The sequence below is a fragment of the Schistocerca americana genome, chromosome 2, assembly GCF_021461395.2.
Source record: "Schistocerca americana isolate TAMUIC-IGC-003095 chromosome 2, iqSchAmer2.1, whole genome shotgun sequence".
Lineage (NCBI taxonomy): Eukaryota > Metazoa > Arthropoda > Insecta > Orthoptera > Acrididae > Schistocerca > Schistocerca americana.
This window is the reverse complement of record NC_060120.1, coordinates 624,074,810-624,101,701: the sequence shown is the minus strand read 5'-3', so window position 1 is coordinate 624,101,701 and position 26,892 is coordinate 624,074,810. Positions and strand designations below refer to the sequence as shown.

At 40.2% G+C, this 26,892-nt stretch overlaps 1 protein-coding gene across 3 annotated transcripts in view; it reads left to right on the top strand.

The window, feature by feature from the left end:
• The window catches only part of LOC124596376 (putative ATP-dependent RNA helicase TDRD12), a 470,123-nt gene that overhangs the window by 261,338 nt on the left and 181,893 nt on the right, over positions 1–26,892 (top strand). For all 3 annotated transcript variants that reach the window (XM_047135490.1, XM_047135489.1, XM_047135491.1), the window contains 5 exons: positions 1,590–1,736; positions 1,876–2,078; positions 23,315–23,443; positions 24,457–24,602; positions 24,694–24,858. In XM_047135490.1, coding sequence (XP_046991446.1) covers positions 1,590–1,736; positions 1,876–2,078; positions 23,315–23,443; positions 24,457–24,602; positions 24,694–24,858 — 790 coding nt within the window. The remainder of the gene's footprint in view (positions 1–1,589; positions 1,737–1,875; positions 2,079–23,314; positions 23,444–24,456; positions 24,603–24,693; positions 24,859–26,892) is intronic.

Genomic DNA, 26,892 nt, shown 5'->3' with positions numbered 1-26,892 from the left:
AGAATTGTAAGCAGACTAATCGACTATGTGTGCTCGTGCTGGCCCAGAAGGAAATTGCAAGTTGCCAATAGATGGTGCACAACTACACCTACTTACAATAAGAACATGTAATTTACAAAATAAAATACAACAAATAGACTGAGGATAAAGGAATTAATTAAATAATATGTAGCTAACAGCATAGCAAAAAATAAAAATTAAGAAAAATGTATACAAAAATATATGCATATAAGGTGAAAATGCATTTAAGGTTAGCACAAATACCAGGCTGTGACATGTTTACCTGTGGAGGGTTGGCACTGCACTCATTTTGCAGTGTAGTCTACATTGTCTTCTACTTATTTGTTTGTAGTATACCCCTTTGCTTCCTACTTGATTTCATACTGATGGTCAAAAGAATTTTTTTGCTTGTTCACATTATATGTGTATATTTTTGTATACTTTTTTCTTAACTTTTATATTGTGTTGTGACTGCTGCTTAAATTCCACGTAAGTCCTATGCTGTTATGTTTAGCAGTGTTCTTACAATACTACTAACAACAAGACTGTCTGTACATCAGAACATAATTTTATGCCCTTGTTATTACTATAAAAACACTTTTTCTCAAATGTCATGGACAAAAATCGAAAAATTATAAATCCATAACAAACCCATACACATGTCATCATTGAAACTTGTCATGGTGCAGAATGACATAATGGTACACATTGAGATTTATCTGGCTTCTCCACCAATGAATTTAACCTCATTCAAAAATTATTACTTTGACAGCTGTTTCTTTACAATACATATATTTATTAATGCACTTTTTGTTACAGATATTTCTGTTTTCTTTAGTACTTATCAAACGATATTAACTATATTGTGAGTAATTGTATGGAGATTAAGAGTGAATTAAGGTTCTTTCTGTCAGGTAATTCCTTCTACAATATTGAAAAATATCTTCACAGAAACTGTTAAAGTTAATGATATAAAATTATGACTAATATTTGCACTATAATGCTTAATAATTCATTGAAATAAAATATTCATCGTTGGCATCTTGCAGAGACCCACAGACTTGCAATGTGACTCATATAATGTACTAGGAATAATTAAGTAAATATACCCTTCTCCCAGATATGAAATGTTTTACTGAAAACATGACAACTGACTTACACAGTAAATTCCATCAAGTGAAAGATGTATATTGATGCAAAAAAGTTACAGCTTTGTTAACATTTATGGTGTTGTGTCAAGCATATGACCCCAAAAGAGCATGGCCAAGAACCATGTATTGTTTTTATTTAAATTCCAGCCACCCAGCTGTGTTACAACAATGTGTGAACAATGCATGTTTTGACTGTCTAACAGGTTATACCATACATTTAAAATAGTTACACAGCCATAGTGTGCAGCAGTGGAAAAGACAAATTAAAGGGATATTCTAATCTTTGTTTCAACAGCTAGTGTAGCGGAGCATTGTCATCCAAAAAACTTTACAACTTGTTTCACATTAGTGATTCAGGAATAAAAGGTCACCTACTTTTTATTTATTTATTTTTCTCCCATCTTCTTGTTGTAATATTTGTTTTCTGATTGGTTTCAGATCTTCTGAACAGTAACTTTGGTTTGTATAAAATGGTAGTTGTTTCTGAATCTGTAGAGGATGTTGCTGAACTAGGCCTTGCATTGAAATCAGCATATGAACATGTTCTGATTGCTCATGAAAATATGCTACATTTTGACATTGAAGGTGAGTTTATGAGTGTCTCAGGCATTTAGAAAAATGAATTTTTCTATGTCATGATGGTTATGCATGGTTTTATTTTATTCTTTTGAATGTTACTTGGTTACTCTCCAATTGTCGTGATCACCTGACTGTCTCTTCACAGATGTGTACAGGAAGTGGAATCTCATGAAAATATCAGGTTCATATCCCATTCTTGTTTGCTCAGATGCAATATTATATGACTTAAAGATAACAGATTCTCTATGGCTGATACATTATGGTCTTCCCAGTGAATCAAAATCAGCATTTGGATTTCGTTTTTCATGTCTCATGAGTAATTACAGGGATATGTTCTCAGAAAATGACGTGAGTTTGGCATTATAATATTTGTGTACATTAGAGATTTAGCATTAGTTATTATAATGCATGTCTATTTTGATAGTCATTACATATGTTTCTTTGTATTTTACTAAGAATACTCCTTGTTTCAAACTAACAGTGGGTGGTGGTATTTTTGAACCAAATCCTATTTCTTATGATAAATTATATAAACTACTAGGGTGGTACAGTGGTTGATTTAGACTTTGGAAAAGGATGACATTGGTACTGTCATTGATACAAAAGGTGAAGTAATGTACTTGTAACTTCTGGCTAATATTACTTGGAAGTGAACAGTCTTGAGCATAATTGTGTGTACAAGCTGTTGCTGCTAAAGTAATTTTGGAAGTGAAACAGAAATATCATCCTTGAATATGAACAAATGTCCCAGACATAGACAATGGATATATTTTTACATTTTAAAAGTCACATACTTTCTTTTTTTCAGTACTGCTAGTCCTCTCTCACTGTGTAGTGTTCACCTAACCCTTCACAAAAACTACTGCCTCAGCATTCTGCTTCTCCACATATGTCAGGGAAGAATTAGAAAGGAAACAACAGCCTATAGAAAGAGAATCAAGTTGTCTGCCTCTATATTAAGAATCAAGTTATCTGCTTCTATATTACATCTGTTCCATGGTCTGTTGATCTCTACTCAATGCTTAAGGTCTAGGCATGATTTTGAATTTTACTTTAGCTGCTCAAGAAGTAAGTAACTTCTTGATTAGAGACTTGGATAAATTAGAGGGACCAACAAAATCTCCCACCTTCAGAATAGCTGGAGACAAATACAGAATGTATGGACGCACAAAGATTAATGAATGTCTTTGAACTGATGTTGCTATTTGCAATAAAAACCTGGAGGATCAGTGTATGATGTCCCTGAGATGGATTATAGACAAATGCAGACATGCAGTCCTCTCTTTGATGCACAATGCAGTATTTCTGGGAATCTCTCATACCCATGCACCATAGTGGATTACTCTTGGCGCAATTCTGTTAATATTTGTTATCTTTTATTGCATCTTGAATGTATTGTGTGCTTTAGATTTGTGTCAATGTATTTGTTTATCAAATAATAATTCTCAAGATTGATTTTCACTCCATTTTTGTGAGTGTTTAATTTTTATCTGTGTAGTAATTTTTTTAAATCACCAATTGGAAACTTCCTTTACTGTTGATTATGTTGTTACAATACGTAATTACAACCTGTACTTTGAATGAATTCTGGCATGATCCTAGGTGATATTTATTTTCTTTCGCCACTTCTCATCTATTTTACCCACCACTGCCTTAATGCAGCAGAGTTCAGACTGGCGAAAAAAAATATATAAAAAACTTATTGTTTAAACAATCACGCTAGACTCAAAACTAAGACGGGCCAAATTAATGCTGTGTGTGAGTATGTGAACCGAAGGGAGGTACAAAAGGAACAAGAAACGTGCCCTTGAAATGTTGTTTAATTTGAATAAACAGTACAGTGGAGGTGGACAACAATGTACTATTAATTTTTTCTGCCTGGCACTTAACATCTATACTTTGATACTACTGTTCCTACTTTGGGGAAATTTTGTTTGGATTGATTACTTCTGGTACAATCTCGAGATGAAAGTCAGGAGATTTAATTTTCTAAATTATTGTAAATAATTACGCACTCTGAAAAGTACTTCTAAACATGGATATAATTTCATGTGCGAATTCTCTGGTGTTTGCAAACCTGGCAGGTTTTGCAAAATCAAGGCATATCCACTTCACCTAATTTTGTAATTTTGCTTTTCAATTTGAATCACACTGCATCTGAATTACCTCCATTTGCTTTTGATTACCCACTGATCAAATATCTAAAAAAGAGGAAGAGGAGAAGGGGAAGAAGAAGAAGAAGAAGGAAAAACAGAAAAATATTGTATTCCAAAATTTTAAAATCTTCATAAATTGCTTCATTTTAAGTTTTTCTGCAGGTTTCTGATATGATAAAATTTAGCTTGATCTGGCCTTGTTCACATTGGATGTCAGAAACTGCTTTAAATTGCCATTCTTTAACTGCTTTTCACGTTTTCCTCTGCAGCTGAAAGCTCAGCGTGCTCTGACTGCTGTGTTGAAGGACCCAGTTTCAGTTCGTGGTACTGCCAGGAATTTTTCCTTGATGGGATGACTAGAATGGGGTCCTTTCACCCATCTGATACCAATTGATGAGCTACTTCAATGAGAAGTAGCAGCCTCCAAGGTTTGGAAATCCACCAACAGCTGTGAGAGTTGTGTGCTGACCTCATGCCCTGCTGTACCGCAGTTGCATGAGACTAAATGGCAGAAGATGAAATACCAGCCAATCAGCATTGCGTGGTCCTCTGGACCTGAGAGCAGAGTTACTTACTTACTGAACTGCTTTCCCAAAAACTAGTTTACCACAGAACGTTTTAACTTTGTATTACATGTTTATAATGACTCAATTGTTTCTATGCAGTTTAAATTTAAATTGTGCAAGTGTTGTCTTACATTAACAATGATAAAATTTTGTAAACACCCTCCAGAGGCTCATAGTTCTTTTGTGAGAATGTGACTGATTAATGCAGGATCCGAAGCCCTTGCGATTCTGCTTCATTTGCTGGGCTGCAATCCTATTCTCTGACTCCATCTTGTCTCTGACTTGGTCTGTAGGATGACTTTCATTTTGTTGTTGTTATTCTCATAGTCATCATCAACGTCATCATCCCCCCCCCCCCCCTCCAAAAACAACAAAAGAAGAAGAAGAAAAAAAAAAGTTAGAGTAGTGCGAGAATGTCACCCATTGTGGTACACATTCAACCACTTTGAAATTCTATCTTAAGCACCTTTTGTGCGAGTGATTGAATTAGATTTGCGAAACTTCTCATTGTAGCCAGTCCATTGAGTTCTTTGTAGGGGGTCCTCAGATACCTACACAGTCATAGCCCCCTAATAACTTAGCAACTCACTTTTGTTACCAGAGCTGCATTCTCCCCAAGCATGGCCAGGAATATGTACCCATCGAGTTTCAAGGCAGCCATTGTTGTGACAGGGTGGTGCCTATGGGGACAGCCTCTAGTCAGAGTGGAAGACACAATGGCAGATGTCCGCAGTGAAGAGGATCAAACGTCACTTGCTGGTGACTGCAGGGCCCTAGCTGTCTCTCCAGGCAGAACTAATTGGTTCACTGTGGAAAAATGTGACCCACAGGCTTTCCCTCCCTGGCCACACCTTAAGAGAAAGTAGATTTGATGGAAATAGTGAGAAATATTCCCCTCACTATTTACTTTTTGCAACCACCTATATCGTCGTGTAGGTTAAGAACCCAGGTATCACACTCTGAAGCCATTCACCCTGGTGGGCCCTCATTTACGAGTAAAAGCTAGAAAAAATTAAGCCTGTTCCTCTAGAACATTAAATTAACATTTCAACTGATGCTGTAGCGTAATGGATAGCGTAAAGGGATGGAAAACTGAATGTGGCAGGTTCGAATTCCATCATATTCTGTAATTTTTTTTTTCCCTTCTTCAGTTATTTTCTTCAGTTGTAATGTAATGTAATTTTCTAAGCCTTTGCCAAGTCATTTTAACCTTTATGTTAACTTGTTTCATTTGCTCCCATTTCTTCACTGAGCTCAAAATCATTGGTGGATTTGCAGTTACCAATCACAAATCAGTTCTCTCTCTCTTTCTCTCTCTCTCTCTCTCTCTCTCTCTCTCTCTCTCTCTCTCTCTCTCTCTCCCTCCTTTTCTTAAATGTGTGACAATGCAGATTCATCAATCAGCAAATGTCATGATGAGAGAATGGAGCAATTTGATGAAGACATGAGAGGAACTTTCATAAATGTCTTACGCTATGCATTGTCTGTTTACAAAGAGAGATATCTCCTTTCTGAACAACCCCCCACCTCCACCCACCCACCCCACCCTCCATCGACATACATTCCATTACAATACTAATCAAAAGCAGTTGCCTTTGCTGAATATCATCCTAATTACCCATTGAAAAAAATTCAACAAAGTGGTTTCTCTCATTTATGCAGAAAAGGATACTTGAGGAAATGGAAACAAGATGTCAAACAACAAGGAACTAAATTCAGTATTCTGTGTCTAATTGATACCGAAACATTTGAAACGTATAAAGATGCTCAAATATGCCAGGAACAAGTGACGACGCGTACACTGCAACAATGGGCAGTTGATATCGCTGTTCTGTATCAGAAATCTTTTCTTCCTTTGCAAGTGGGAAGTGGACAAAAAAATTTAAAATAAAACATGGAATATGTCAGAGAAAATTGACTAAATTCGTTAGTGCAAATGACGTTGCAACACTTCAAGAAACTGTAGAAGCAGCAGAACGATTCAGGAAACGTGTAGTGCTGATTAATGGGTGATTACAATCCAAGCCTTGTTATTAATATTGATCAAATGGGTTGCAATTACGAATCAATGTATCATAGTTCACTTAAGTCTCAGGGATCAAAAGCGGTTTTGGTGCAAAACAGAAATTTGGCAAAAGCTATACATTCGTATACAGCACAATATGCTTTGACAGTCACCAATGAATTGCTACCAGACATGTTCTTAAGTGTGCAGGAAGTCAGAGTTAAATTCGGACCTAGAATTGCTAAAGAAACTGAACGTTTGGAGTCAGAATACGGAAATATGGTCGTGACCTGCTCAAAATCAAGAAAATTAACAAAAGAGCTGTACAGACAATATTTGCAGTATGTAATGAAACCTTACATTAAAGAAAATGATTTTTTGTTACTTTTTAGTTCATGGAGTGGTCAGATGAACAACATGTTATATGACGAAATATTTGTGAACAGTGCTGGAAAAGCTACATACACTGTGAAAATTATTCCTACAAAGTTTACGCCTCTGTGTCAGCCATGTGCTGTATGTTTTTATTGGCATGGGAAAAATATTATTAAAAAACTCCAGAGAGAACCTGAATTTCTTCAAGATACATGCAAAATGGCTAAAAATGAAAATGTAATCGAAATACGTTAAGCCCTTCATCGGATTCTGTATGCACCAGCCTTCCAAAATATGGTGAGGTATGTCTGGTATGGATTGAAGTTAGGTAATGAAAAAACAGTATTTCTTAACGTGGATGAAGTGTGCTTCCCTTTGAATTTGGTGAAGAAACTATTTGAATGTAAAAAGATTGCTTTTATAGTTTGTCCGTTGTGTGAGAACAATTCGTGTTTCAAATGTTTGTATGACAATTACCACCCAAAAGACTGTACACCTCACAACGAAAAATAAATTTTTGTGACTGTTGCACAATCAGTATTAATACTAATAACTATTACATTTTTTTAGTTGTTTGATTGGTATTTTTAAATTATTAGGTATTACAACATACAAATAAAAGAGAATTAAAACCATATGGACAAGTATTCCAAATGAAAAAAGAATGACAGGAAGACAATATGAGAACAAATTAAAAAGTTAATGAAATGGTTAAAATTACTTGGCAAGGATTAGACAATTTAAAAACATTACCTGAATAGCTTTTTAATTAATTAATTTATTTATTTTTTACAGGTACCTGACAGAATTCGAACCCGCCACCTATGTCTTTCTAGTCTTTTACACTATCCATTGCACAAAGGCAGCAGCCTTAATTATTTTGTTAATTTATTGCTCTAGAGGAACAGGCTGAATTGTTTTTCGGCTTTTACTCTTAAACGATGGTTCACTAGGGTGAATGGCTTCGAGGTGTGATAATTGGGCCCTTAATCTACACCACCACATAGGTGGTTGCAAAATGTTGATTGTACTACTGGGGACCTGTCCTTGTTAGTTTGTTCCCAAAGTGATGGAAGAGGCCTTTTTGAATACAAAATCATTGTTCTTAATTGAATGTATTGAAGAAAAATTTGAGGAAGTAATATCCAGTATTAAAAAGATGAAGTGACTGCTTTATCCTCATTCAAACAGAGATATTTACTCAGTCGCAATCATGGCTCTCTTGCAAGAAACTCGGTGACATTCCAATCACCATCACCCTCCTCTCCACCCCACTCACTTCCACCATCTTCCACAAGAACCTCAACGTGAACAAGGGTGTTACTTTTCATTGACCCTCATGTTACAGAGAGATGAGAAACTGTGTACACATTTGGAAAAACCGATGTTTATTTTGTTCACCGTACCCAACAGCAGTCAAAGGATAATTGAGTGGTTATTGGAGGCTTTGTTTTACCACTCTGATGCAGAACTGCACTTTTCATCCCCGATGCAGTATTTTACATGAATTTGTTTTGGGTACAGGAATAAAAATCTGTATATAAAGATGAGTGGACCCACTTTCTCTCTTGTTCCCACTACACCTGTATTGGGAAACTTACTTCTCCACCTACTTATCCAGCATCCCCCAGTAGAGGATCATCTTCCTCTGGACCTTTTCAGCAGACTAACTCTGCCTACTGGGCCACCATCAGACACGGGCTATGGGCCCCAGGACAGCTCGTTCATACCCCCTTTCTGATATCACAAACAAAAAAGTCCCCACCTGGAGTTGAAATGCCACAAGGAGAATAAAGATAAACAGCAGAAAGAGGACAAGAAAAAATGGAAGGTGAAGATGGACCAGGTGGTCTCAGCTGTACATAAACCTCCTGCCTCCCTCTCTTTCCAACTCAACAGGTGATATAGGCAGAGGCTGAAATATGATTAATCTTCTCGCTTTCTTCCCACCATCCCTGGGTACTCCCACAGCCTTCATCAAGTGGAATTGTAATAGTTTTCTTCGCCATCTAGTGGCACTTTGGATACCTACTTTCCTTTTATATAGCTGTATGTACAGACTCCTTCAAGAAACTCCATTCTGTGAAACATATACTCCTACCTTACATAACGATCATGCCAATTTCAAAAATAGTTTTGATCTTGAAAGGGCATCAGGTGGTGTCTGCATACTGATGCTTGCAGGCACTTTTGGTGGTCAAATTCCACTCAGTACTGCATTAGAGGCTGTGGCTGTTTGCTTACGGACAACTATGTGTTTTTCTCTCTGTAATACATATTTCTTTTGAGTCAGGGAGCTGACTTATCGGTTGGTAGTTGACCTGATCCATCAGCTACCTCCACCCTTCCTCCTGCTAGGCGATTTCAGTGCCCAGAACTCTTGTGAGGCATCAGTAGAACATCTAACAGATTTACACTATGGAACAATTAATCACAGACCTTTACTTACATTCACTAAACAGTGGCACACCAACTTATTTTAGTCTGGCAGATGGAATGTATGCAGCCATTGATCTCCTGATCTGTAACTCTAGCCTTCTCCACTCAGTCTAGTGGAGGGTACATAGTGATCTCTATAAGATTTATCATTTTCAGATTGTTATGGCCCTCCCACTTTGTCACCCAACTGAGTGCCATCGATAGTGGAAACTTAAGAAATACAGTTGATATTCTTTCAGTAATGCCCTACCATTCAATGCTACTCTACAAGGGAATATTGACAACTTAATATATGACACTAGTACTGACAATTCCCCATTCTGTGGGAACCACTCCAATAACAGAAACAGGAAATCTCTCAGGCAATGTAAGACTGCTGGTGGGGACCCCAATGACATACACATCATCCATTAGTTCAAAATCTTAGTGTCTTTCAAGGTTTCATGTCCAGGCACACTAGCTTATGAAACACCAGAAGGGAAAAATTTGGGAAAAGTATGTTGCTGAAACAGGAACTCATATCTCTTCCTCACAGGTGTGGGCCACAATGCATTTCACAGGTGTATTGTATTTATGATCACCAGCTAGCAACTAGCATTCCCATTATTCTCTTAGATGACAGTATTCATTCTGACCCTACTGTTAATCCAGAACACTTTGCTCAAGCATGTGCATTTGACAACTACTCCTCAGCCTTTCGGCTACACACAAGACAGGTAGAGGATAAGAACCCACTCTTCACTATTCAATGTCTGGAACCATATAACACTCCTTTCAGTGAATGGTAACTCCTCATGCTCTGGTCGTAAGTCATGACACAAAGCTGAGACCTGATGAAATCCCCAATCAAATGCTACATCCAACTGTGGATTACCAACACCACATATTTTGGTCTTCAGTGGTATCTGATGTGGAGGTTTGTTTCCAACACTGGGGAATTGAAGTCACAATTGTCCAGTTTTTGAAACCAGGTAAAATCTCATATAAAATGGACAGCTACAGACCGATCAGCCTTACGAATGTTGTGTGAAAGTTGCATGAATGAATAGTGAACCAAAAGCTATGTTGGACTCTTGAGACGAGAGCCCTTTGTCCAACATCAAGTGTGGATTTAGGGAGTGCAGATCCTCAACTAAGCATTTAATTTCTATGGAGTGTGTGTAAGAATGTCACAAACATATCTCTGCTGTCTGGTTTGACTTAAGAAAGGCGTGTGACACATTATGGTGATACTACATCCTTACCACATTGTACATAGGAAGTTTTGGAAGCCCTTCTCGATTGTTTTAATTTATTTTATTTTCTGTCTCTACAGTTGTTTCATGTCCAAGTTGGGATGTCCTGTAGCACCTTCCATATACTGGAGAATGGAGTCCCACAGGGATTCATGCTGAGTGTGGCCCTTTCCGTGATAGCAATTAATGGGCTTGTAGATGCTTTAGGGCCTATGGTCTCACTGTCCCACTGTCCCTATATGTAGATGTCTTTTGTATTTGCCACAGTTCTTCAGGAATGTTGCTGAATACCAGCTGCAAGATGTCATCAGGAAAGCACAGTCCTGGGCTCGCAACTGTGGTTTCCTGTTTTCCACTGCAAAGACATGTAGCATGCACTTCTGCCAGTGTAGAACTGTTCATTCAGATCCGGAACTCTACTTTCATAATGAAATGCCCGGTGTTGTAGAGTTATATAGTTGTTCTGTGACTTTTATTTGATGCTCAATTGACATGACTACCACATATTTACCACCTTAAAAAGAAAGGCCAGTTGAAAGTCAGCACACACCACTGCCCCACTTACATCTCTTGTGATCTAGAATGCTCTACTCTCTTGCACCTAAACAAAGCACTAGTTCTATCCCAACTAGATTACGGGCATCTTGCTTATGGATCAGCAGTCCCTTCGTCTTTACAGCTATTGTACCTGGTTTACCACTGCAGTATCTGGCCATTCCAGCAGCAGAAATTTGTCTGGAATCTCTTTGCACTGACATCTGTCTTCCTCCTTTGAACCATCTTGGCAGGTTTCTTCACAACACGCCCCTCCCCAAACAACACAGTGTGTACCTCATCCAGAGACATAGCTGAACCTTTTCAACAGAAATGATAGGACTCTCTACTTTTTGGCTTGTTTCTCTCACTTCGTGGTGAATTTCGTACTTCTACAGCCATCTTTATTGATGGCTCACAGGTTGATGATCACATTGCCTTCACACATTCCAGGGGTCGTGAACAACACTCACAACTGTCTGTATATACCGTTTCTACAGCGGAATTAGTAGCCATTATCCAAATGCTTGATTATATGTGCACTCACTCTTGCAAAAATTTCCTATCTATGGTGACTCTCTAACAGGCCCGCATGCCACAAGCAATGCTCTCCTTGTAATCCACTGATTTTGCCCATACATGATCTTCTTACTCAACTCTACAGTACTGGGAACTTGACTGGATTCCTCTTGACTCCATGTCAAGTAGGAATGCTACTGAGATGGAAATCCTGGAAATGAGGACACTGGGATCCGCCTTGAAGACAACATGTCGTCATCAGTTTCTGGCGGCAAGGAACGAGGAATGGCTCACTGTGACAACTACGAACAAGCTATGCCGTAAAGGAATCCATGGCCACATGGCACTCTTCCGTTCACCCTTCTCAAAGGGAATCTGCTGTCCTGTACCAGCTACATATTGGTCATATCTGGTCGATTTATCATCACATCCTCGGGCGAGGTGATTACCCTGTTGTCATTGTGATACACCTCATGTCAGTGGCTTGTACCCTGTTAGGGTGCTCCAACTTCACTCCTTTGTGGGAAACACTTAAGCTTGGCAACTCTGCCTCTACTGTTAAATGATGACATCCAAGCAGCGTCTCTGGTTTTATGTTTTATTTTGAGAAACTGGTTTATACACATACTCACATGAAGTTCATTACCATGGTCTCATCTGCTTTATTCTCATTCTGTGACTTGAACATACAACTAATATTCTACAGTGAATGGGGAACCACTGGAAGAGTGTGGAAGTGGAACTCCCAACATAGTACTGGGTCTGGAGGTCCTCCAGAACCTTCTGGCCAGCGCACCTCCTCCACTCTGTTGCATTTTATTACATTAACCTTTTTTTAACTTTTGGTATTATTTTGCCTTTTTTTAATTATGAATGAAAACACATGTTTCACTTACTCGAGAATTAACCCTGTATTCTATAGTGATTGGGAGACTGCTGGAGTGTGCAAGTTTATCTCCTGCTATGGAATAGACCAGTTGCAGGGAGGGTCTGGCGATTTCAGATTGGCACACCTTTCTTACCTCATTGCAGTTTCTTACTTTTTGATGTTTTATTTCCTTCCCACTGATTTTACCTCACTCTTTACTTCAGATGATGCAGCAAACATCAGATTGGTAGTACATTCTGTTCTTCTACTGGAAACCTTTAGGTTTTGCTTCTTAATGGTAAAAAGGGACTAATGAACTCAGTGTTTAACCCCTAATAAACCTCAAAAAATTCGTTTATGCTTGCAGCCATATGGTGTCAAGCAACAGGCTTGTGTCTTGACTAGGAAGGACAAATTTCTTCTTACAATCCTAGAATTGTTTACAATCTTTGAGCTTGGTAGTCAGCATACCTCAAATATACTAAGGCGAACAAGAACATTCACTTTCTAATTTGCTTAAGAAACCAGGGAGGTATTGCTGAATTAAGTCTTGAGAGTCAGTACAATTAGCTATTTCTCTGACAGGCGTTAACATATTTTCCATGTTTATTATTTTATACATCTTGGCATGTTATACAATGCATATGATAAATATTGGCTCCTTCACAGATTTCATGACACAAATGTGATACATATTTTAAGCTTTTGTGAAATCTCCTGCTTGTTCCCTAAAAACTGCCACCACCACAGCTTAATCCACCTGCTGAAATACAGTACTGGCACTGTCTGCCCAGTCTTCATCATGTAGGGGCATAGCAGTATGTGTGTGTGTGTGTGTGTGTGTGTGTGTGTGTGTGTGTGTGTGTGGGTGGGTGGGTGGGTGGGTGGGTGGGTGGGTGACGTTCAGTTTTAGCCCATTTTGATGGAACCGAGGTTCAAGTTATTCTCAAATGTTTTCAGCAGCTGTAGAATTTTTTCAAGTGCCTCTTTTCCAGTTAGAACTAATAACATTTTAGAAAGGACTGATTGCTACTCACCTCATAGAGAAGGCACTGAATAGCAGACAAGCACAATGAGAAAGACTGCTAGAATCTTAGGCTTTTGTACACAGCCTGTCTTCCAAAGTAGGCAATACATACACAAACTTACACACACACACACACACACACACACACACACACACACACACACAAGAACAGCTCACACAAACATGGCTACTGTCTCTGAGCTCTGGGTCCCAGCTATGGCTGCATCTGATTTGAGCTGCAATCTGCTGGGGTGGGTCACAGAAATCAGAGGCAGCATAGGGCAGGATGGGGGAACATGCTGTGCTCCCTGTAAAAATGTGTAGGGAAATTTTTGGGACAGGATAGGGCTGCTAGGTGCAGTGTTGGAAAACTGTGCTGGGGGCAGGAGAGTAGTAGGTATGTTGGTGGGATAGAAAGTAAGTGTGTGTGTGTGTGTGTGTGTGTGTGTGTGTGTGTGTGTGTAATGGGGGCAGGGAAAGGGATAGGGTTTGGGATATGGATAGGGAGAGGTAGGTGGGAAATAGGGACTAGCATAGGATTAGGTCAGGCTGCTTACGGGAATGAAGGATTTCTTGCAGGGAGTGTTCCCACCTGTACAATTCAGAAAATCAGATGTTGGTAAGAATAATCCAGATAGTGCAGGGAGTGAAGCAGTCATTAAAGTGAAACACATTATCCTGGGCAGGGCATTCAGCAACTGGGTGGCCCAGCTGTCTGTTGGCCACAGTTTGGCAATGGCCATTCATACAGATGGACAGCTTGCTAGTTGTCGTACCCATATAGAAAGCAGCAAAGTGGTTGCAGCTTAGTTTGCAGTTCACATGGCTGTTGTCATAGGTGGCTCTGCTTTTGAAACTATGGTGGAGAATGTAATTCTGTTTCCAGTCCTGGGTGGTACTGAGAGGAATGTTACTGCATTGATGGAATGTAGATATGTGGAAGGTGATAGGTGACTAGAGAGACAAAGAACAGGAGTTCTGTTTCTGGACAAGGTTGGGTGAGTAATTTCAGTCTGTGAGGCCACAGGGAGATGCTTGACAGATTTGGAGAGGGACTGCTTATCGCTGTAGATGCAGTGACCATTGGTGGTTAGGCTGTGTGGAAGGAATGGGTGGCAGCTGTCGAAGTGGAGGTATGTTGGTGGTTAGTAGGTTTGATGTGAACATAGGTCCTGATGTAGCCACCTTCAAGGTGGATGTATATAATGAGGATTGTGGCTTGTTGGGTTGAAAAGGACGAGGTAATATGAATGGGGAAGAATGTGTGGAGTGTCAGGAGGAATGGGGATAGCATGTCCACTCCCTTGGTCCAGATCAGGAAGATGTCATCAGTGAATCAGAAGCTGATGAGGGATTTGGGATTCTGGGTCAATACGAAGGATTCCTCTTGAAGGCCAATGAGTAGAGTGGCATAAGATGGTGCTCTATGTTGTACCATGGAGTTGCTTGTAGATGAAGATATAGTTGGACACAGTGATCAGGTAGGAGGTTGTAGGTCTGGAGTCAGGCTTTATGAAAGGTAATGTTCAGTAGCAGCAAGGCTATGGGCAGTGAGGGTATTAGTGTAGAGGGAGGTAGCATCGACAGTGACAAGCAGAGAGCCAGGTGATAAAGAAACAGGAAGTATGGAGAGTTGGTTGATGTCATTTATATTGGAAGTTATGTTACGGATAATAGGCTGAAGGTATTGATAAATGAAAAAGAGACTCTCTCAGAGGGGCCACAGTAACTGGCCACAGAGGGTTGTCTTGAGTGGTTGGATCCATGAACCTTAGGAGGCATGCAGAATGTAGGAGCACAGGGAGTAATGGGGGTGAGGAGGGAGGTAGACTCAGAGGAGAGGTTCATGGATGCAACCATGGATTTCATGAGGTACTGGAGATGCTTCTGGATTTCTGGAAGGGGTTCACTGTGGCACAGTTTGTAGGTGGATGTATCTGACAGCCAACAGGGTCCCTCCAATAGATAATACCTCCTACCGTCTACTTGCTTCCTAAAGTCCATAAACCCAACCACCCAGGACACCCCATTGTGGCTGGTTACTCTGCCCCCACTTAGAGAATCTCTGCTGATGTAGATCAACACCTTCTGCCTATTACCTGCAACCTACCCTTCTACATAAAAGACTCCAACCATTTCCTTCACTGACTCTCCACATTTCCTGTTCTGGCACCACCTGGCTCCCTACTCATCACTGTACATTCTACCTCCCTCTACAGTAACATTCTCACTGCCCACGGCCTTTCTGCTATTGAACACTACCTTTCCCAGCATCTGACTGACTACAAACCTACAAGCTCCTTCCTCATCGCTATGAATAACTCTATTCTCATCCACATTTACTATCACTGTGGTCATTTATGTCCTCATCCATGATTACTTCTCCTTTGAAGACATCTCCTACAAACAAATCCATGGTAAAGCAATGGGCAGACTACATTGCACCATTCTATGCTAGCCTGTTCAGGGGCCTTCTAGAGGAATCCTTCCTAACCATCCAGAATCCACAATCCCTCACCTGGTGTAGATTCATTAATGACATCTTCATTATCTGGACCGGGGGTAATGAGACTCTTCCACATTCCTCTTAAGCCTCAACACCTTCTTCCCATTTTGCTTCATCTGATCCTCCTTAATCGATTAAGCCACCTTCCCCATTGTTGACATCTGTCTAATTGCTACATCAGTACCTCGGTCCACATTGAACCTATCAACCACCAACAATACCTCCACTTGGACAGCTGCCATCCATTCCATACCAAGAAGTCCCTTCCATACAGCCTAGCCATCTGTGGTTGTCGCATCTGTAGTGACAAGCAATCCCTCTCCAAATATGCCAAGAGTCTCACTAAGGTCTTCATGGACCGCAATTACCGTCCCAACCCTGTCCAAAGATATATCTTGTATGCTTTGTTTCTCTAGTCACCTACCACCTCCCACACATCCACTGTCCAGCCACAAAGGAGCACTTGTCTTGTGGCTCAGTACCACTCAGAACTGGTGCAACTGAATTACATTCCCTGCATGGGTTTTGACTACCTCCCATTGTGACCTGAAATGAGGAATTCCTCCTCACTATTGTCCCTGTCCCTCCCACAGTGGTACTCTTTCACACACCTAACCTACCCAATATCCATGTCCATCTCTGCTTCCAAAGCATTGCCTCATGGCAGAGACCTAGATGCAAAACCTGCCCCATATGCCTCCCACTATCAACTGCTCCAGTCCTGCAATCCACGGACTAAGCTGAAAGCACTGTGCTACTTTTTCAGTGTGCATGACAACCAACAAGATGTCTGTCCACATGAACGACCAGTGCCAAATGATGGCCAAGAGACAGTAGTGCCACTCAGTTGCTGAATGTGCTGCCCAAGGCATTGTGCTTTACTTGAATGACTGCTTCACATCCTGTGCTTTTCTGGACTGCATAGGTGGTAACTCCCCCTACAACAAATCCTTTGCTTTCGTAACCACTGTGGTCTCACTGTTCATTAGTCCCTTTCCTCCATGTATCTGTTCCTTCACTGCTCCCACTCCAGCACTGCACATGCCTTGTACCCCACCAGTGCAGTCACCCCCTCACACCTCCCCTCTGTAGCACAGCATCAAGCATCTAGCAGTCCTGCAGTATCTCCACCACATCCCAGTGCACTCCCACACACAGTGCATCATCTTCCCTCACTCCCACTCTGCTATCCCTCTCCAAACCCATCCCAACAGATTGCTGCTGTCATCAGCTGTATCACAGTCTGCCTCCAGAGTTAACTTGAGTCATATGCCTTTTCTATGTCCATAAAAACCATTATCACCCTTTTGTTATACTCCCATTTTTTTCCATCAGTTGACGGATAGAAAATATCAGGTTGATTGTGCTTCTTCCTTTCCTAAACCCATGCTGTTCTTCACCCAGCTCCTATTCTACCTTTTCACTTATTTGATTTAGTAAAATTCTTTCAAAAATCTTGGCTCTGTGACTCATAAGGGTTATTCCTCTGTAGTTTTTACAAAGTCTTTTGTTGCCTTTTTTGAAGATGGGAACAATGTCTCCTCTTCTCCCATCGTCAGGTATTGTACTATTTCTCCACACACTTGATAGTACTCTACACAGCCACTGCATTCCCACTGGACCTGCGCTCTTATCATGTCCACTGATACTTCATCAGGTGCTGGGGCTTTGCCCCCATTAATCTTCTTCACAGCTATTTCCATTTCTTCCCATATAATTTGTCCTAATCCTGCTTCCCAGCTGCTCTCAGTTTCTCCATTATTTGTTCTTTCCTCGTGTTCCTGCTCCTCAGCATTTAACAGTTTCTTAAAATGTTCTTTCCAGAGATCTTTTATATTCCTTGGATCTTCAATCACAGTACCATCCTCTGTTTCCATCTTTACTGGTACTTCAAAAGCCTTCCTTTTATCATCATTTTATAGAACATTTTCTTATTGCTCTTCACCTCTTCTGCGAGTTTTTTGTAAACTCTTCCCATGCCTTTTTCTTTGTTGTTTCCACTATTTCTATGCACTTCTTCTTTTTCTCTATATATCTTTTATGATCCTTGTCGTTTTTAGTTATCCACCACTTTCTTCATGCTCTATTTTTTTCTTCTAACTTCTTGGATTGTGGTATCATCCCACCAACTAGTCTGTCTTACTTTCTCTTTTCCACATGTTCTACCACATACTTTTTGTGGTGCTTTGACTAAAGTGTCTTTTAATAAACTCCATTCTTTTCCTACATCGCAGAAAACTTCTTTTGGATGTTTTTGTGTGATTAATTCTCTATACTTCTCAACTCTTTCACTCTCCTTTAGTTTCCAATCCCGTATCCAATTCTCTATACTTCTCAACACCCTTTTCACTCACCTTTAGTTTCCAATCCCATATCCTCATCACTTTCCGCTGGTTTCTATTTTTCACACACTGACTCATTTTCCAGTGTCCCACCAGTAATCTATGGTCTCCATCTGCACTCACACTTGGAATTACCTTCATATTTGTTACTTTCTCTCCCCATTCCCTATCTACTAGAATATAATCAATTACACTCTTGGTTCTTCCATCCCAACTGCATCTGCTGATAACATGACTTCTCTTTTCATAAGCCAGCTATTTGCTATTTTCATTCCATTCCTCTGGCACAAATCCAGGAGTCTTTCCCCTTCTTCATTTCTGCCTCCATATCCAAAACATCCCAACACTTGCTCAAATCACTTTCGTCTTTGCCTACCTGGCATTAAAATCTCCCCTCAGTATATAGCACTCTCTATATGTTTCTCTAAGTCATTTTCAAAGTCAATCTTCTCTTCTTCGCTACATCCCACTTGAGGTGCATATATCTGAATAACTTTTAGTGTTTCTTTTTGGAATCTCAGGTTTAAGATTATGATCCTGTCGGATAACATATCTCACACTTTCAATACAGCTTTGTACTTTCTTATTGACCACCTTGTACTTTCTTATTGCCACACCACTTCTTCTGAACCTGCTATTCCCACTCCAGTACAGTTTTCCTCCTCCTCTCAAATTCTTCTCAACCTTTCCCTCCACTTCGTTTTGCTTAATGCCAAAATATCTAACTTTTTCTCTGTTAGTACATCTGTCATTTCTTCTATTTTTCCATTGAGGGTTAATATATTAAGGGTGCCAATATTTAGGTTGGTTTTTAGTCCATTTGGTTTCATCTTCTTGTGCTGATGAATATCATCATGTCTCCCATCATTCACACCTGTACCTGAAGAAGCAGTGGAGTCAAATCCTGAGTGGTTCGTTCCGAGGCTCGTCTGTGTTTTGAAAGCAATATATGAAGACTTTCTTACTGGGTTGCTAGGTCTAACGCACAGAAGGATTTTCTGTTGGGGTTGTCTCCCTTAGCCTTTGCAGTTTCTCCTCCACCACAAGGCAGTGGTTCCCTTCTCATTTAATCCTCAGAAAAGAGGGTTGCCTCATCTGCCAGCTACACCGTTCTGAAGTCTTTCTTCTCGATCGTCGCTGCCATTAAAGTCTTCACCCGTAACGCTGGGCATGGGTTCCGTGTTATATCCCACGGGATTGGGTCCCTGCCCGAACTCAGCCATCCTATCACTCCGGCCTACTGAAGTGTGGGATGCCCACCCCCGCGACATGGATGCGCCAGACAGGAATTACCCCAGTGGAGGAATAGGGAAGGGGACCCTACCTCCCTGGAGCCGGGTTAATGATTGTGCATGGTGCCACAATCAAAGGCACTATAATCTATCATAAAGTTAAATTGTTTGATTGCACATAAAAATGATGTACATCCTGTATTCCTTTCCACATTCCTGAGATCACTCTTCACAGGATCCAAGCAATACAATTCATGTAATGTAAAAATGTAATACAAAAGAGTATTTTAACTGGAAAAAAGTTCTTTGTGCCATAGTAATTATTCATACTATTGGAAACTCAATTACAACAGTGCATTGAGCAAAAGTGAAGGAAACCAAGAAGAAATTTTGGGAAGAAATTAAAGTTCAGGAAGAAGAAATAAAAATGTTGAGGTTTGCAGATGACTATAATTTTGTCAGATATAGCAAAGGCCTTGGAATAGCTGCTGAATGGAATGGATAGCGTCTTGAAAAGAGTTTGTAAGAGGAACATCAGCAAATGTAAAGAGTAATGGAATGTAGTTGAATGAAATCAGGCGATGCTGAAGGAACTAGACTGGGAAATGAGAAAGTAAAAGTAGTAGATAAAGGTTGCTATTAAAGCTGCAGAATAAGTTCGCTGGAGTAGAGAGGATATAAAATGCAGACTGGCTAAGTGCAATAAGCATTTCTGAAAAAGAGAAAATTTTTAGTGTCTAATTTAAATTCGAACTATGGAAAATCCAGGATGGAATAATGACAATATTATGAAAAGGATAAATTGCTGTTCACCATATAGAGATGTTGAGCTGCAGAAAGATGCAACTAAAAGACAGCTAAACGTGTGAGCTTTCAGCCAAATCTCTGACTTCTAAACTAGGCAACACACATACATTCATGCAATCAAAACTTGCACACATATGACTGCTGTGTCTGGCCACTGAGGCAAGCAACTGAGCATGATGGAGATGCAGTCTGGGTGGTGAGGGTAAGGAGGAGGCTAGGGTGGGGAGGGTAAGGGATAGCAGGGTAGGGATGGGAGATGGTAAAGTGCTGCTTATAGCAGAATTCAGGGACATGGTGGGGGCAGGATAGGGCATCTAGATACAATCGGGAGGGTAGAAGGGGGGAGCAGAAAAGGGGAGAATTAGAGTAGTGGAAAAGGAGACTGTTGATGGATTGATGGGTTAGAAGGCTGAGTATTGCTGGAATGGGAGCAGTGAAGGGAATAGGTGGGGTAAAAGAACATATCGTTTACTGCAGGGAAAGTTCCCACGTGCACAGTTCAGAAAATCTGGTGCTGTCATGAAGGAACCACATAACACAGGCTATGAAGCAGTCATTGAAGTGAACAACATTGTATTGGGCAGTATGCTAAGCAGCTGGGTGTCTCTTAGCCACAGTTTGTCTGCATGAATGCCCACCAACAAAGGGTGGCCAAGAGACAGCTCTGTGACCACTGACTTGTTGGGATATGTTATTCAAGTGTGCTGGTGGTGTGCCTGGCATCTATCTCCAACAGTGTACACTGTTTGCCTAACATGTGTCTTGCCACATTGGCACAGAATTTGATGTACACTAGCCTGCCACAAACTAAGGTCATGTTTGATGCTCCCCAATAATGCCTGTTTTTTATTGAGCGGGCATTTTCTTAGTTTGTGTTTTTTCAGTCTTTCCCTGTAGTGCACCAGTGTATGATAAAAAGGCAGTGGCTGCTTCTTCCTATGCAACCTCATCCATCTCCATAGTTTACATTGTAGTGGAGGGGTGCAGAGCGCACCTAATCTGTCACTCTAAGCAACCGTTTTTTCGGAATACAGTTCTGAGGTATTCTAGTACATGGTGAAGACACTCTGTATCTGAGATAATGTGCCCTATTTGTGCTAGTGTTTCCAAGACTCCATTCCTCTGCATAGGGTAGTGGTAACCTCTTTGTGCAAGTACAGGCCAGCGTGTGTTTCCTTCCAACAAACACTGTGACCCCTCTTCACTTGACCATAATGGTAAGGAATGGTAATCTTCCTTCCACCTCAGTCCCTGTAGTGAATTTGATGTTGAGATTAATGGAGTTAAGATGTGTGAGGAAGTCATGGAGTTTGTACCTTCCATGGGGCCAGATGACAAACATGTCATCCACATAGCAGAAAAAGCAAGTGAGTTTCCATTCGGATGATTTCAGGGGGTGAGTGTGGGCTGCCCATTGCAACTCCCTCCATTTGTTCATAGTATTCTACATTAAATAGAAAATACGTGGAGGTCAGGACATGACTGAAAATGTCAGTGGTCTTACCATCAAATTTATGATCAATGATTTTAAGTGACTCTTATAGAGGAACTCTGGTAAAAAGCAAAACAGTGTCAAAGCTGACCAATATACCTAAGTCTTTTAGCCTGAAGTGGTTGAGATGTTTCACAAAATCCACAGACTTGAGAATGTGATGTGGACATTTAATGACGTAATGGCTTGGCAAGTCTTTCAGATATTTTGCCAGCAGTGTGTGGGAGATCCGATGTTGCTGACGATGGAGCATAAGAAGACACCATTTTTGTGGCCCTTTGGGAGTCCATAAAGACTTGGTGGTACAGATTCTTGTGGTAACAATTTCTTGATGATCCTATGTGGTAAATACAAGTCTCTGAGAATTGCAGACCACATAGAGAACTGCTTGCAGTGGAGAGGGCATGTAAGTCGACATGTGCCTGCAGGGGGTAAGTTCGTCAGGGCACCTGATGATGGCAACATGTCTAATGGCCGAAATATTGTGCATGTTGGACACTAGGAAGCGGCAAGACACTTGTGGATTGTTCAGTCATCGGGTACACTGGAAGAAACTGATGAATCACAGACCAATCATTGCTAAACTGAGGTTTGGCACTTTCTTCCACTGACTGCTCTAGGTCTTTTCCACAGGTTACTCCCTTAAACCCATTGAAGTGTCACAGACTGCAAGGTTTTGCATGAAGACCATTTTGACTAATAAGGAGTGTTGCAACATGTCTTACCAACCTTTCCATGACTAACCCTAATTACATCACCACTTTTGACATCTCAGTTAGAAAATAATCTGCCCAAACTCTTTGTCTTTAAATATGTCTGCATGTGTCTGTATGTGTGGATGGATATGTGCGTGTGTGCGAGTGTATACCTGTCCTTTTTTCCCCCTAAGGTAAGTCTTTCCGCTCCCGGGATTGGAATGACTCCTTACCCTCTCCCTTAAAACCCACTTCCTTTCGTCTTCCCCTCTCCTTCCCTCTTTCCTGATGAGGCAACAGTTTGTTGCGAAAGCTTGAATTTTGTGTGTGTGTTTGTGTTTGTTTGTGTGTCTATCGACCTGCCAGCGCTTTTGTTCGGTAAGTCACCTCATCTTTGTTTTTTATATATATATATATATATATATATATATATATATATATATATATATATATATATTTTAAGTGCTCATTGTGAAACTATCTTGAGGTTACAAGACAGAAACATTACTTCTCATTCAATCTCTCATTGGGCGGCATGGAACTGAGGTAGTTTAATTAACTCTTAAGCCCGTGAGCGTTTTGTAATATAATATGTCTTTTCATCCACCTTGTATCTCGTTTGACAGTAATTTTATAAAATTTAAAGCCAAATTGAGTGTTAAATACTGCCTGTTGTGCTGTGTAGCTGCTTGTATCACAGCAGAAGCAGTTTTATCTATTGTTATCACAGAGAGGTTAATATTTAAATACAATGAAGACTGTTTTAGCTACACTTGGTATTTTCAGGCATTGCATCAAGAGTGTGTTGTTCATATTTTAATGGGAGAAGAAAATGCTAAACAGCTGCCAACAATTGTACATTTAATGAAACGACTGGGAGCTACAGTCTCCCCTGACCTTGAGGCAGTTTCCGCAGTAAGTATCTTCAGAATTTTGTTTTTCAGTTTTCAGTAGCCAGAAGAAAAAATGTAAAAAATTCGTTTACAGTTATTATATTGAACATTGTAAATGACAAGATTACAAGTACAACTACTTTTAATATCTACAATAAAACCAATTTCTTGCAACTTCCAAACCCCCCCCCCCCCCCCCCCCCCCCCCCCATCCAACACCCGTCCACCCACCCAACCTTCTGTTGCACTGGATCAAATAACACTTGTCGGTACTGTGCTGGGCCATTACTTGAGTGTGTTACATTTTTCATTTTTTTAAATCAGTTTGAAACTTAATATTCAGATGGTGCAACATATCTCTAGTAGTATGTGAACTTAATATTCAGATGGTGCAACATATCTCTAGTAGTATGTGTTGTGTACACCATAACACACTTTTCAGAAACATTTTACCATGGTTTGTCAGCTTAGAGAGCCTGCAGGTGAACACAGAGAAATTTAATGGTAAATGAGAGTTTTACTCTGTATACATTGTAACAAAAGGAAAATTAAATTAAGAAAACGATTATGTTATGTGATAGGGTTGCTGGCCAACATTTACTGTCTGTAGGCAAAATATTTGCTGTTGATAAATACGAAAGGCAAAGTATGTGAGTCCTTACTACAGGTGGGTCTCTAATCCTGGGGTCTGAGTAACCTGCCCTTATATTGTAACCTTCCCCAAGCTATATTCCTCTCCTCCCTGAGAAAGGCATCAAAAGCCCATAAAGCTAAGTGTCATGTTTTGAACCTCTCCTCTCCTCGGGCCCCGCCCCTCTCCTCTCCTACCCCTTCTCCTCGAGGAAGCCATTAATAACCCCAAAAGTAAGCTAGTGATGTGTACTTTTATACATGTCTATTGGCAATACTAATCATTTCCCCTCCTAAAGTTGAGTATGCCATCAAATTGGTAGTTGCTGAATCTCTCCTCACGTAAGGGCATATGTGTGTTAATTGATCATTTTTGCTGCATATAATTCCAACACGTTTTTCCAGTCTATACTAAAGAAGAAAGATGAAGAAAAAGTGGACTTGCCATTATGTTACAATATAAAAGCTTTTGGTGCATGTTGGGACAGATCACAGTGCCTATATAGACATGTGATTATTCCAGAAGAGGATGTTGTTGGGAATCTCCCTGTGTATGTACTCTATTTTGTAAACTTTGAGAACTTATAAGCAGTTCTTTTCTTTCTTTGTTCATCATTTTCTCATGTTACTTATGTTCCACAGCAATGGTAAAGTCAAATTCAAAGTACTTCATGTGCATGATGTGACACACTTTTCTGTCAGACTTCTGGAACATTTTGATCTAAGTGGAAAGAAGAATATTTTACATAGTGAATATGTAAAGATTGAGATGTGCCTCAGTGCTTTTTTCCTCAACGAGAACAACAGGTAAGTCTGTCAGAACATATTTAGTACAACTATCTCCAGAAATCTTACATGTTAGAACTGGAAATATAATTGTATTGTATTGCAATGAATGTGGTGAACTTGTTTTCACCAGTACGGTAAAAATCTGTTTCCTTTATAAAGTGAAAGAAAGTGTTTCAGATGGAGGTTTTCAAGTGCTAAAATATAATTATAATAAATATAGTGAAAAAATGTTAATGGATATTTAACACTGTTAAAGAGATGAACCATGGACCTTACCGTTGGTGGGGAGGCTTGCGTGCCTCAGCGATACAGATAGCCGTACCGTAGGTGCAACCACAACGGAGGGGTATCTGTTGAGAGGCCGGACAAACGTGTGGTTCCTGAAGAGGGGCAGCAGCCTTTTCAGTAGTTGCAGGGGCAACAGTCTGGATGATTGACTGATCTGGCCTTGCAACACTAACCAAAACGGCCTTGCTGTGCTGGTACTGCGAATGGCTGAAAGCAAGGGGAAACTACAGCTGTAATTTTTTCCGAGGGCATGCAGCTTTACTGTATGGTTAAATGATGATGGCGTCCTCTTGGGTAAAATATTCTGGAGGTAAAATAGTCCCCCATTTGGATCTCCGGGTGGGGACCACTCAGGAAGGACGTCGTTATCAGGAGGAAGAAAACTGGCGTTCTACAGGTCGGAGTGTGGAATGTCAGATCCCTTAATCAGGCAGGTGGGTTAGAAAATTTCAAAAGGGAAATGGATAGGTTAAAGCTAGATATAGTTGGAGTTAGTGAAGTTTGGTGGCAGGAGGAACAAGACTTTTTGGTCAGGTGACTACAGGGTTATAAACACAAAATCAAATAGGGGTAATGCAGGAGTAGGTTTAATAATGAATAGGAAAACAGGAATGCGGGTAAGCTACTACAAAAAGCATAGTGAACGCATTATTGTGGCCAAGATAGATACGAAGCCCACGCCTACTGCAGTAGTACAAGTTTATATGCCAACTAGCTCTGCAGATGACGAAGAAATTGAAGAAATGTATGATGAAATAAAAGAAATTATTCAGATAGTGAAGGGTGACGAAAATATAATAGTCATGGGTGACTGGAACTCGGTAGTAGGAAAAGGGAGAGAAGGAAATGTAGTAGGTGAATATGGATTGGGGCTAAGAAATGAAACAGGAAGCCGTCTGGTAGAATTTTGGACAGAGCATAAGTTAATCATAGCTAACACTTGGTTCAAGAATCATGAAAGACGGTTGTATACATGGAAGAACCACGGAGATACTAAAAGGTGTCAGATAGATTATATAATGGTAAGACAGAGATTTAGGAACCAGGTTTTAAATTGTAAGACATTTCCACGGGCAGATGTGGACTCTGACCACAATCTATTGGTTATGATCTGTAGATTAAAACTGAAGAAACTGCAAAAAGGTTGGAATTTAAGGAGATGGGACTTGGATAAACTGACTAAACCAGAGGTTGTACAGAGTTTCAGGGAGAGCATAAGGGAACAATTGACAGGGATGGGGGAAAGAAATACAGTAGAAGAGGAATGGGGTAGCTCTGAGGGATGAAGTAGTGAAGGCAGCAGAGGATCAAGTAGGTAAAATGACGAGGCTAGTAGAAATCCTTGGATAACAGAAGATATATTGAATTTAATTGATGAAAGGTGAAAATATAAAAATGCAGTAAATGAAGCAGCAAAAAGGAATACAAAACGTCTCAAAAATGAGATCGACGGGAAGCGCAAAATTGCTAAGCAGGGATGGCTAGAGGAGAGATCGACAGGAAGTGCAAAATTGCTAAGCAGGGGTGGCTAGAGGACAAATGTAAGGATGTAGAAGCGAGTATCACTAGGGGTAAGATAGATACTGCCTACAGTAAAATTAAAGAGACCTTTAGAGATAAGAGAACCACTTGCAAGAACATCAAGAGCTCAGATGGAAACCCAGCTCTAAGCAAAGAAGGGAAAGCAGAAAGGTGGAAGGAGTATATAGAGGGTCTATACAAGGGTGATGTACCTGAGGACAATATTATGGAAATGGAAGAGGA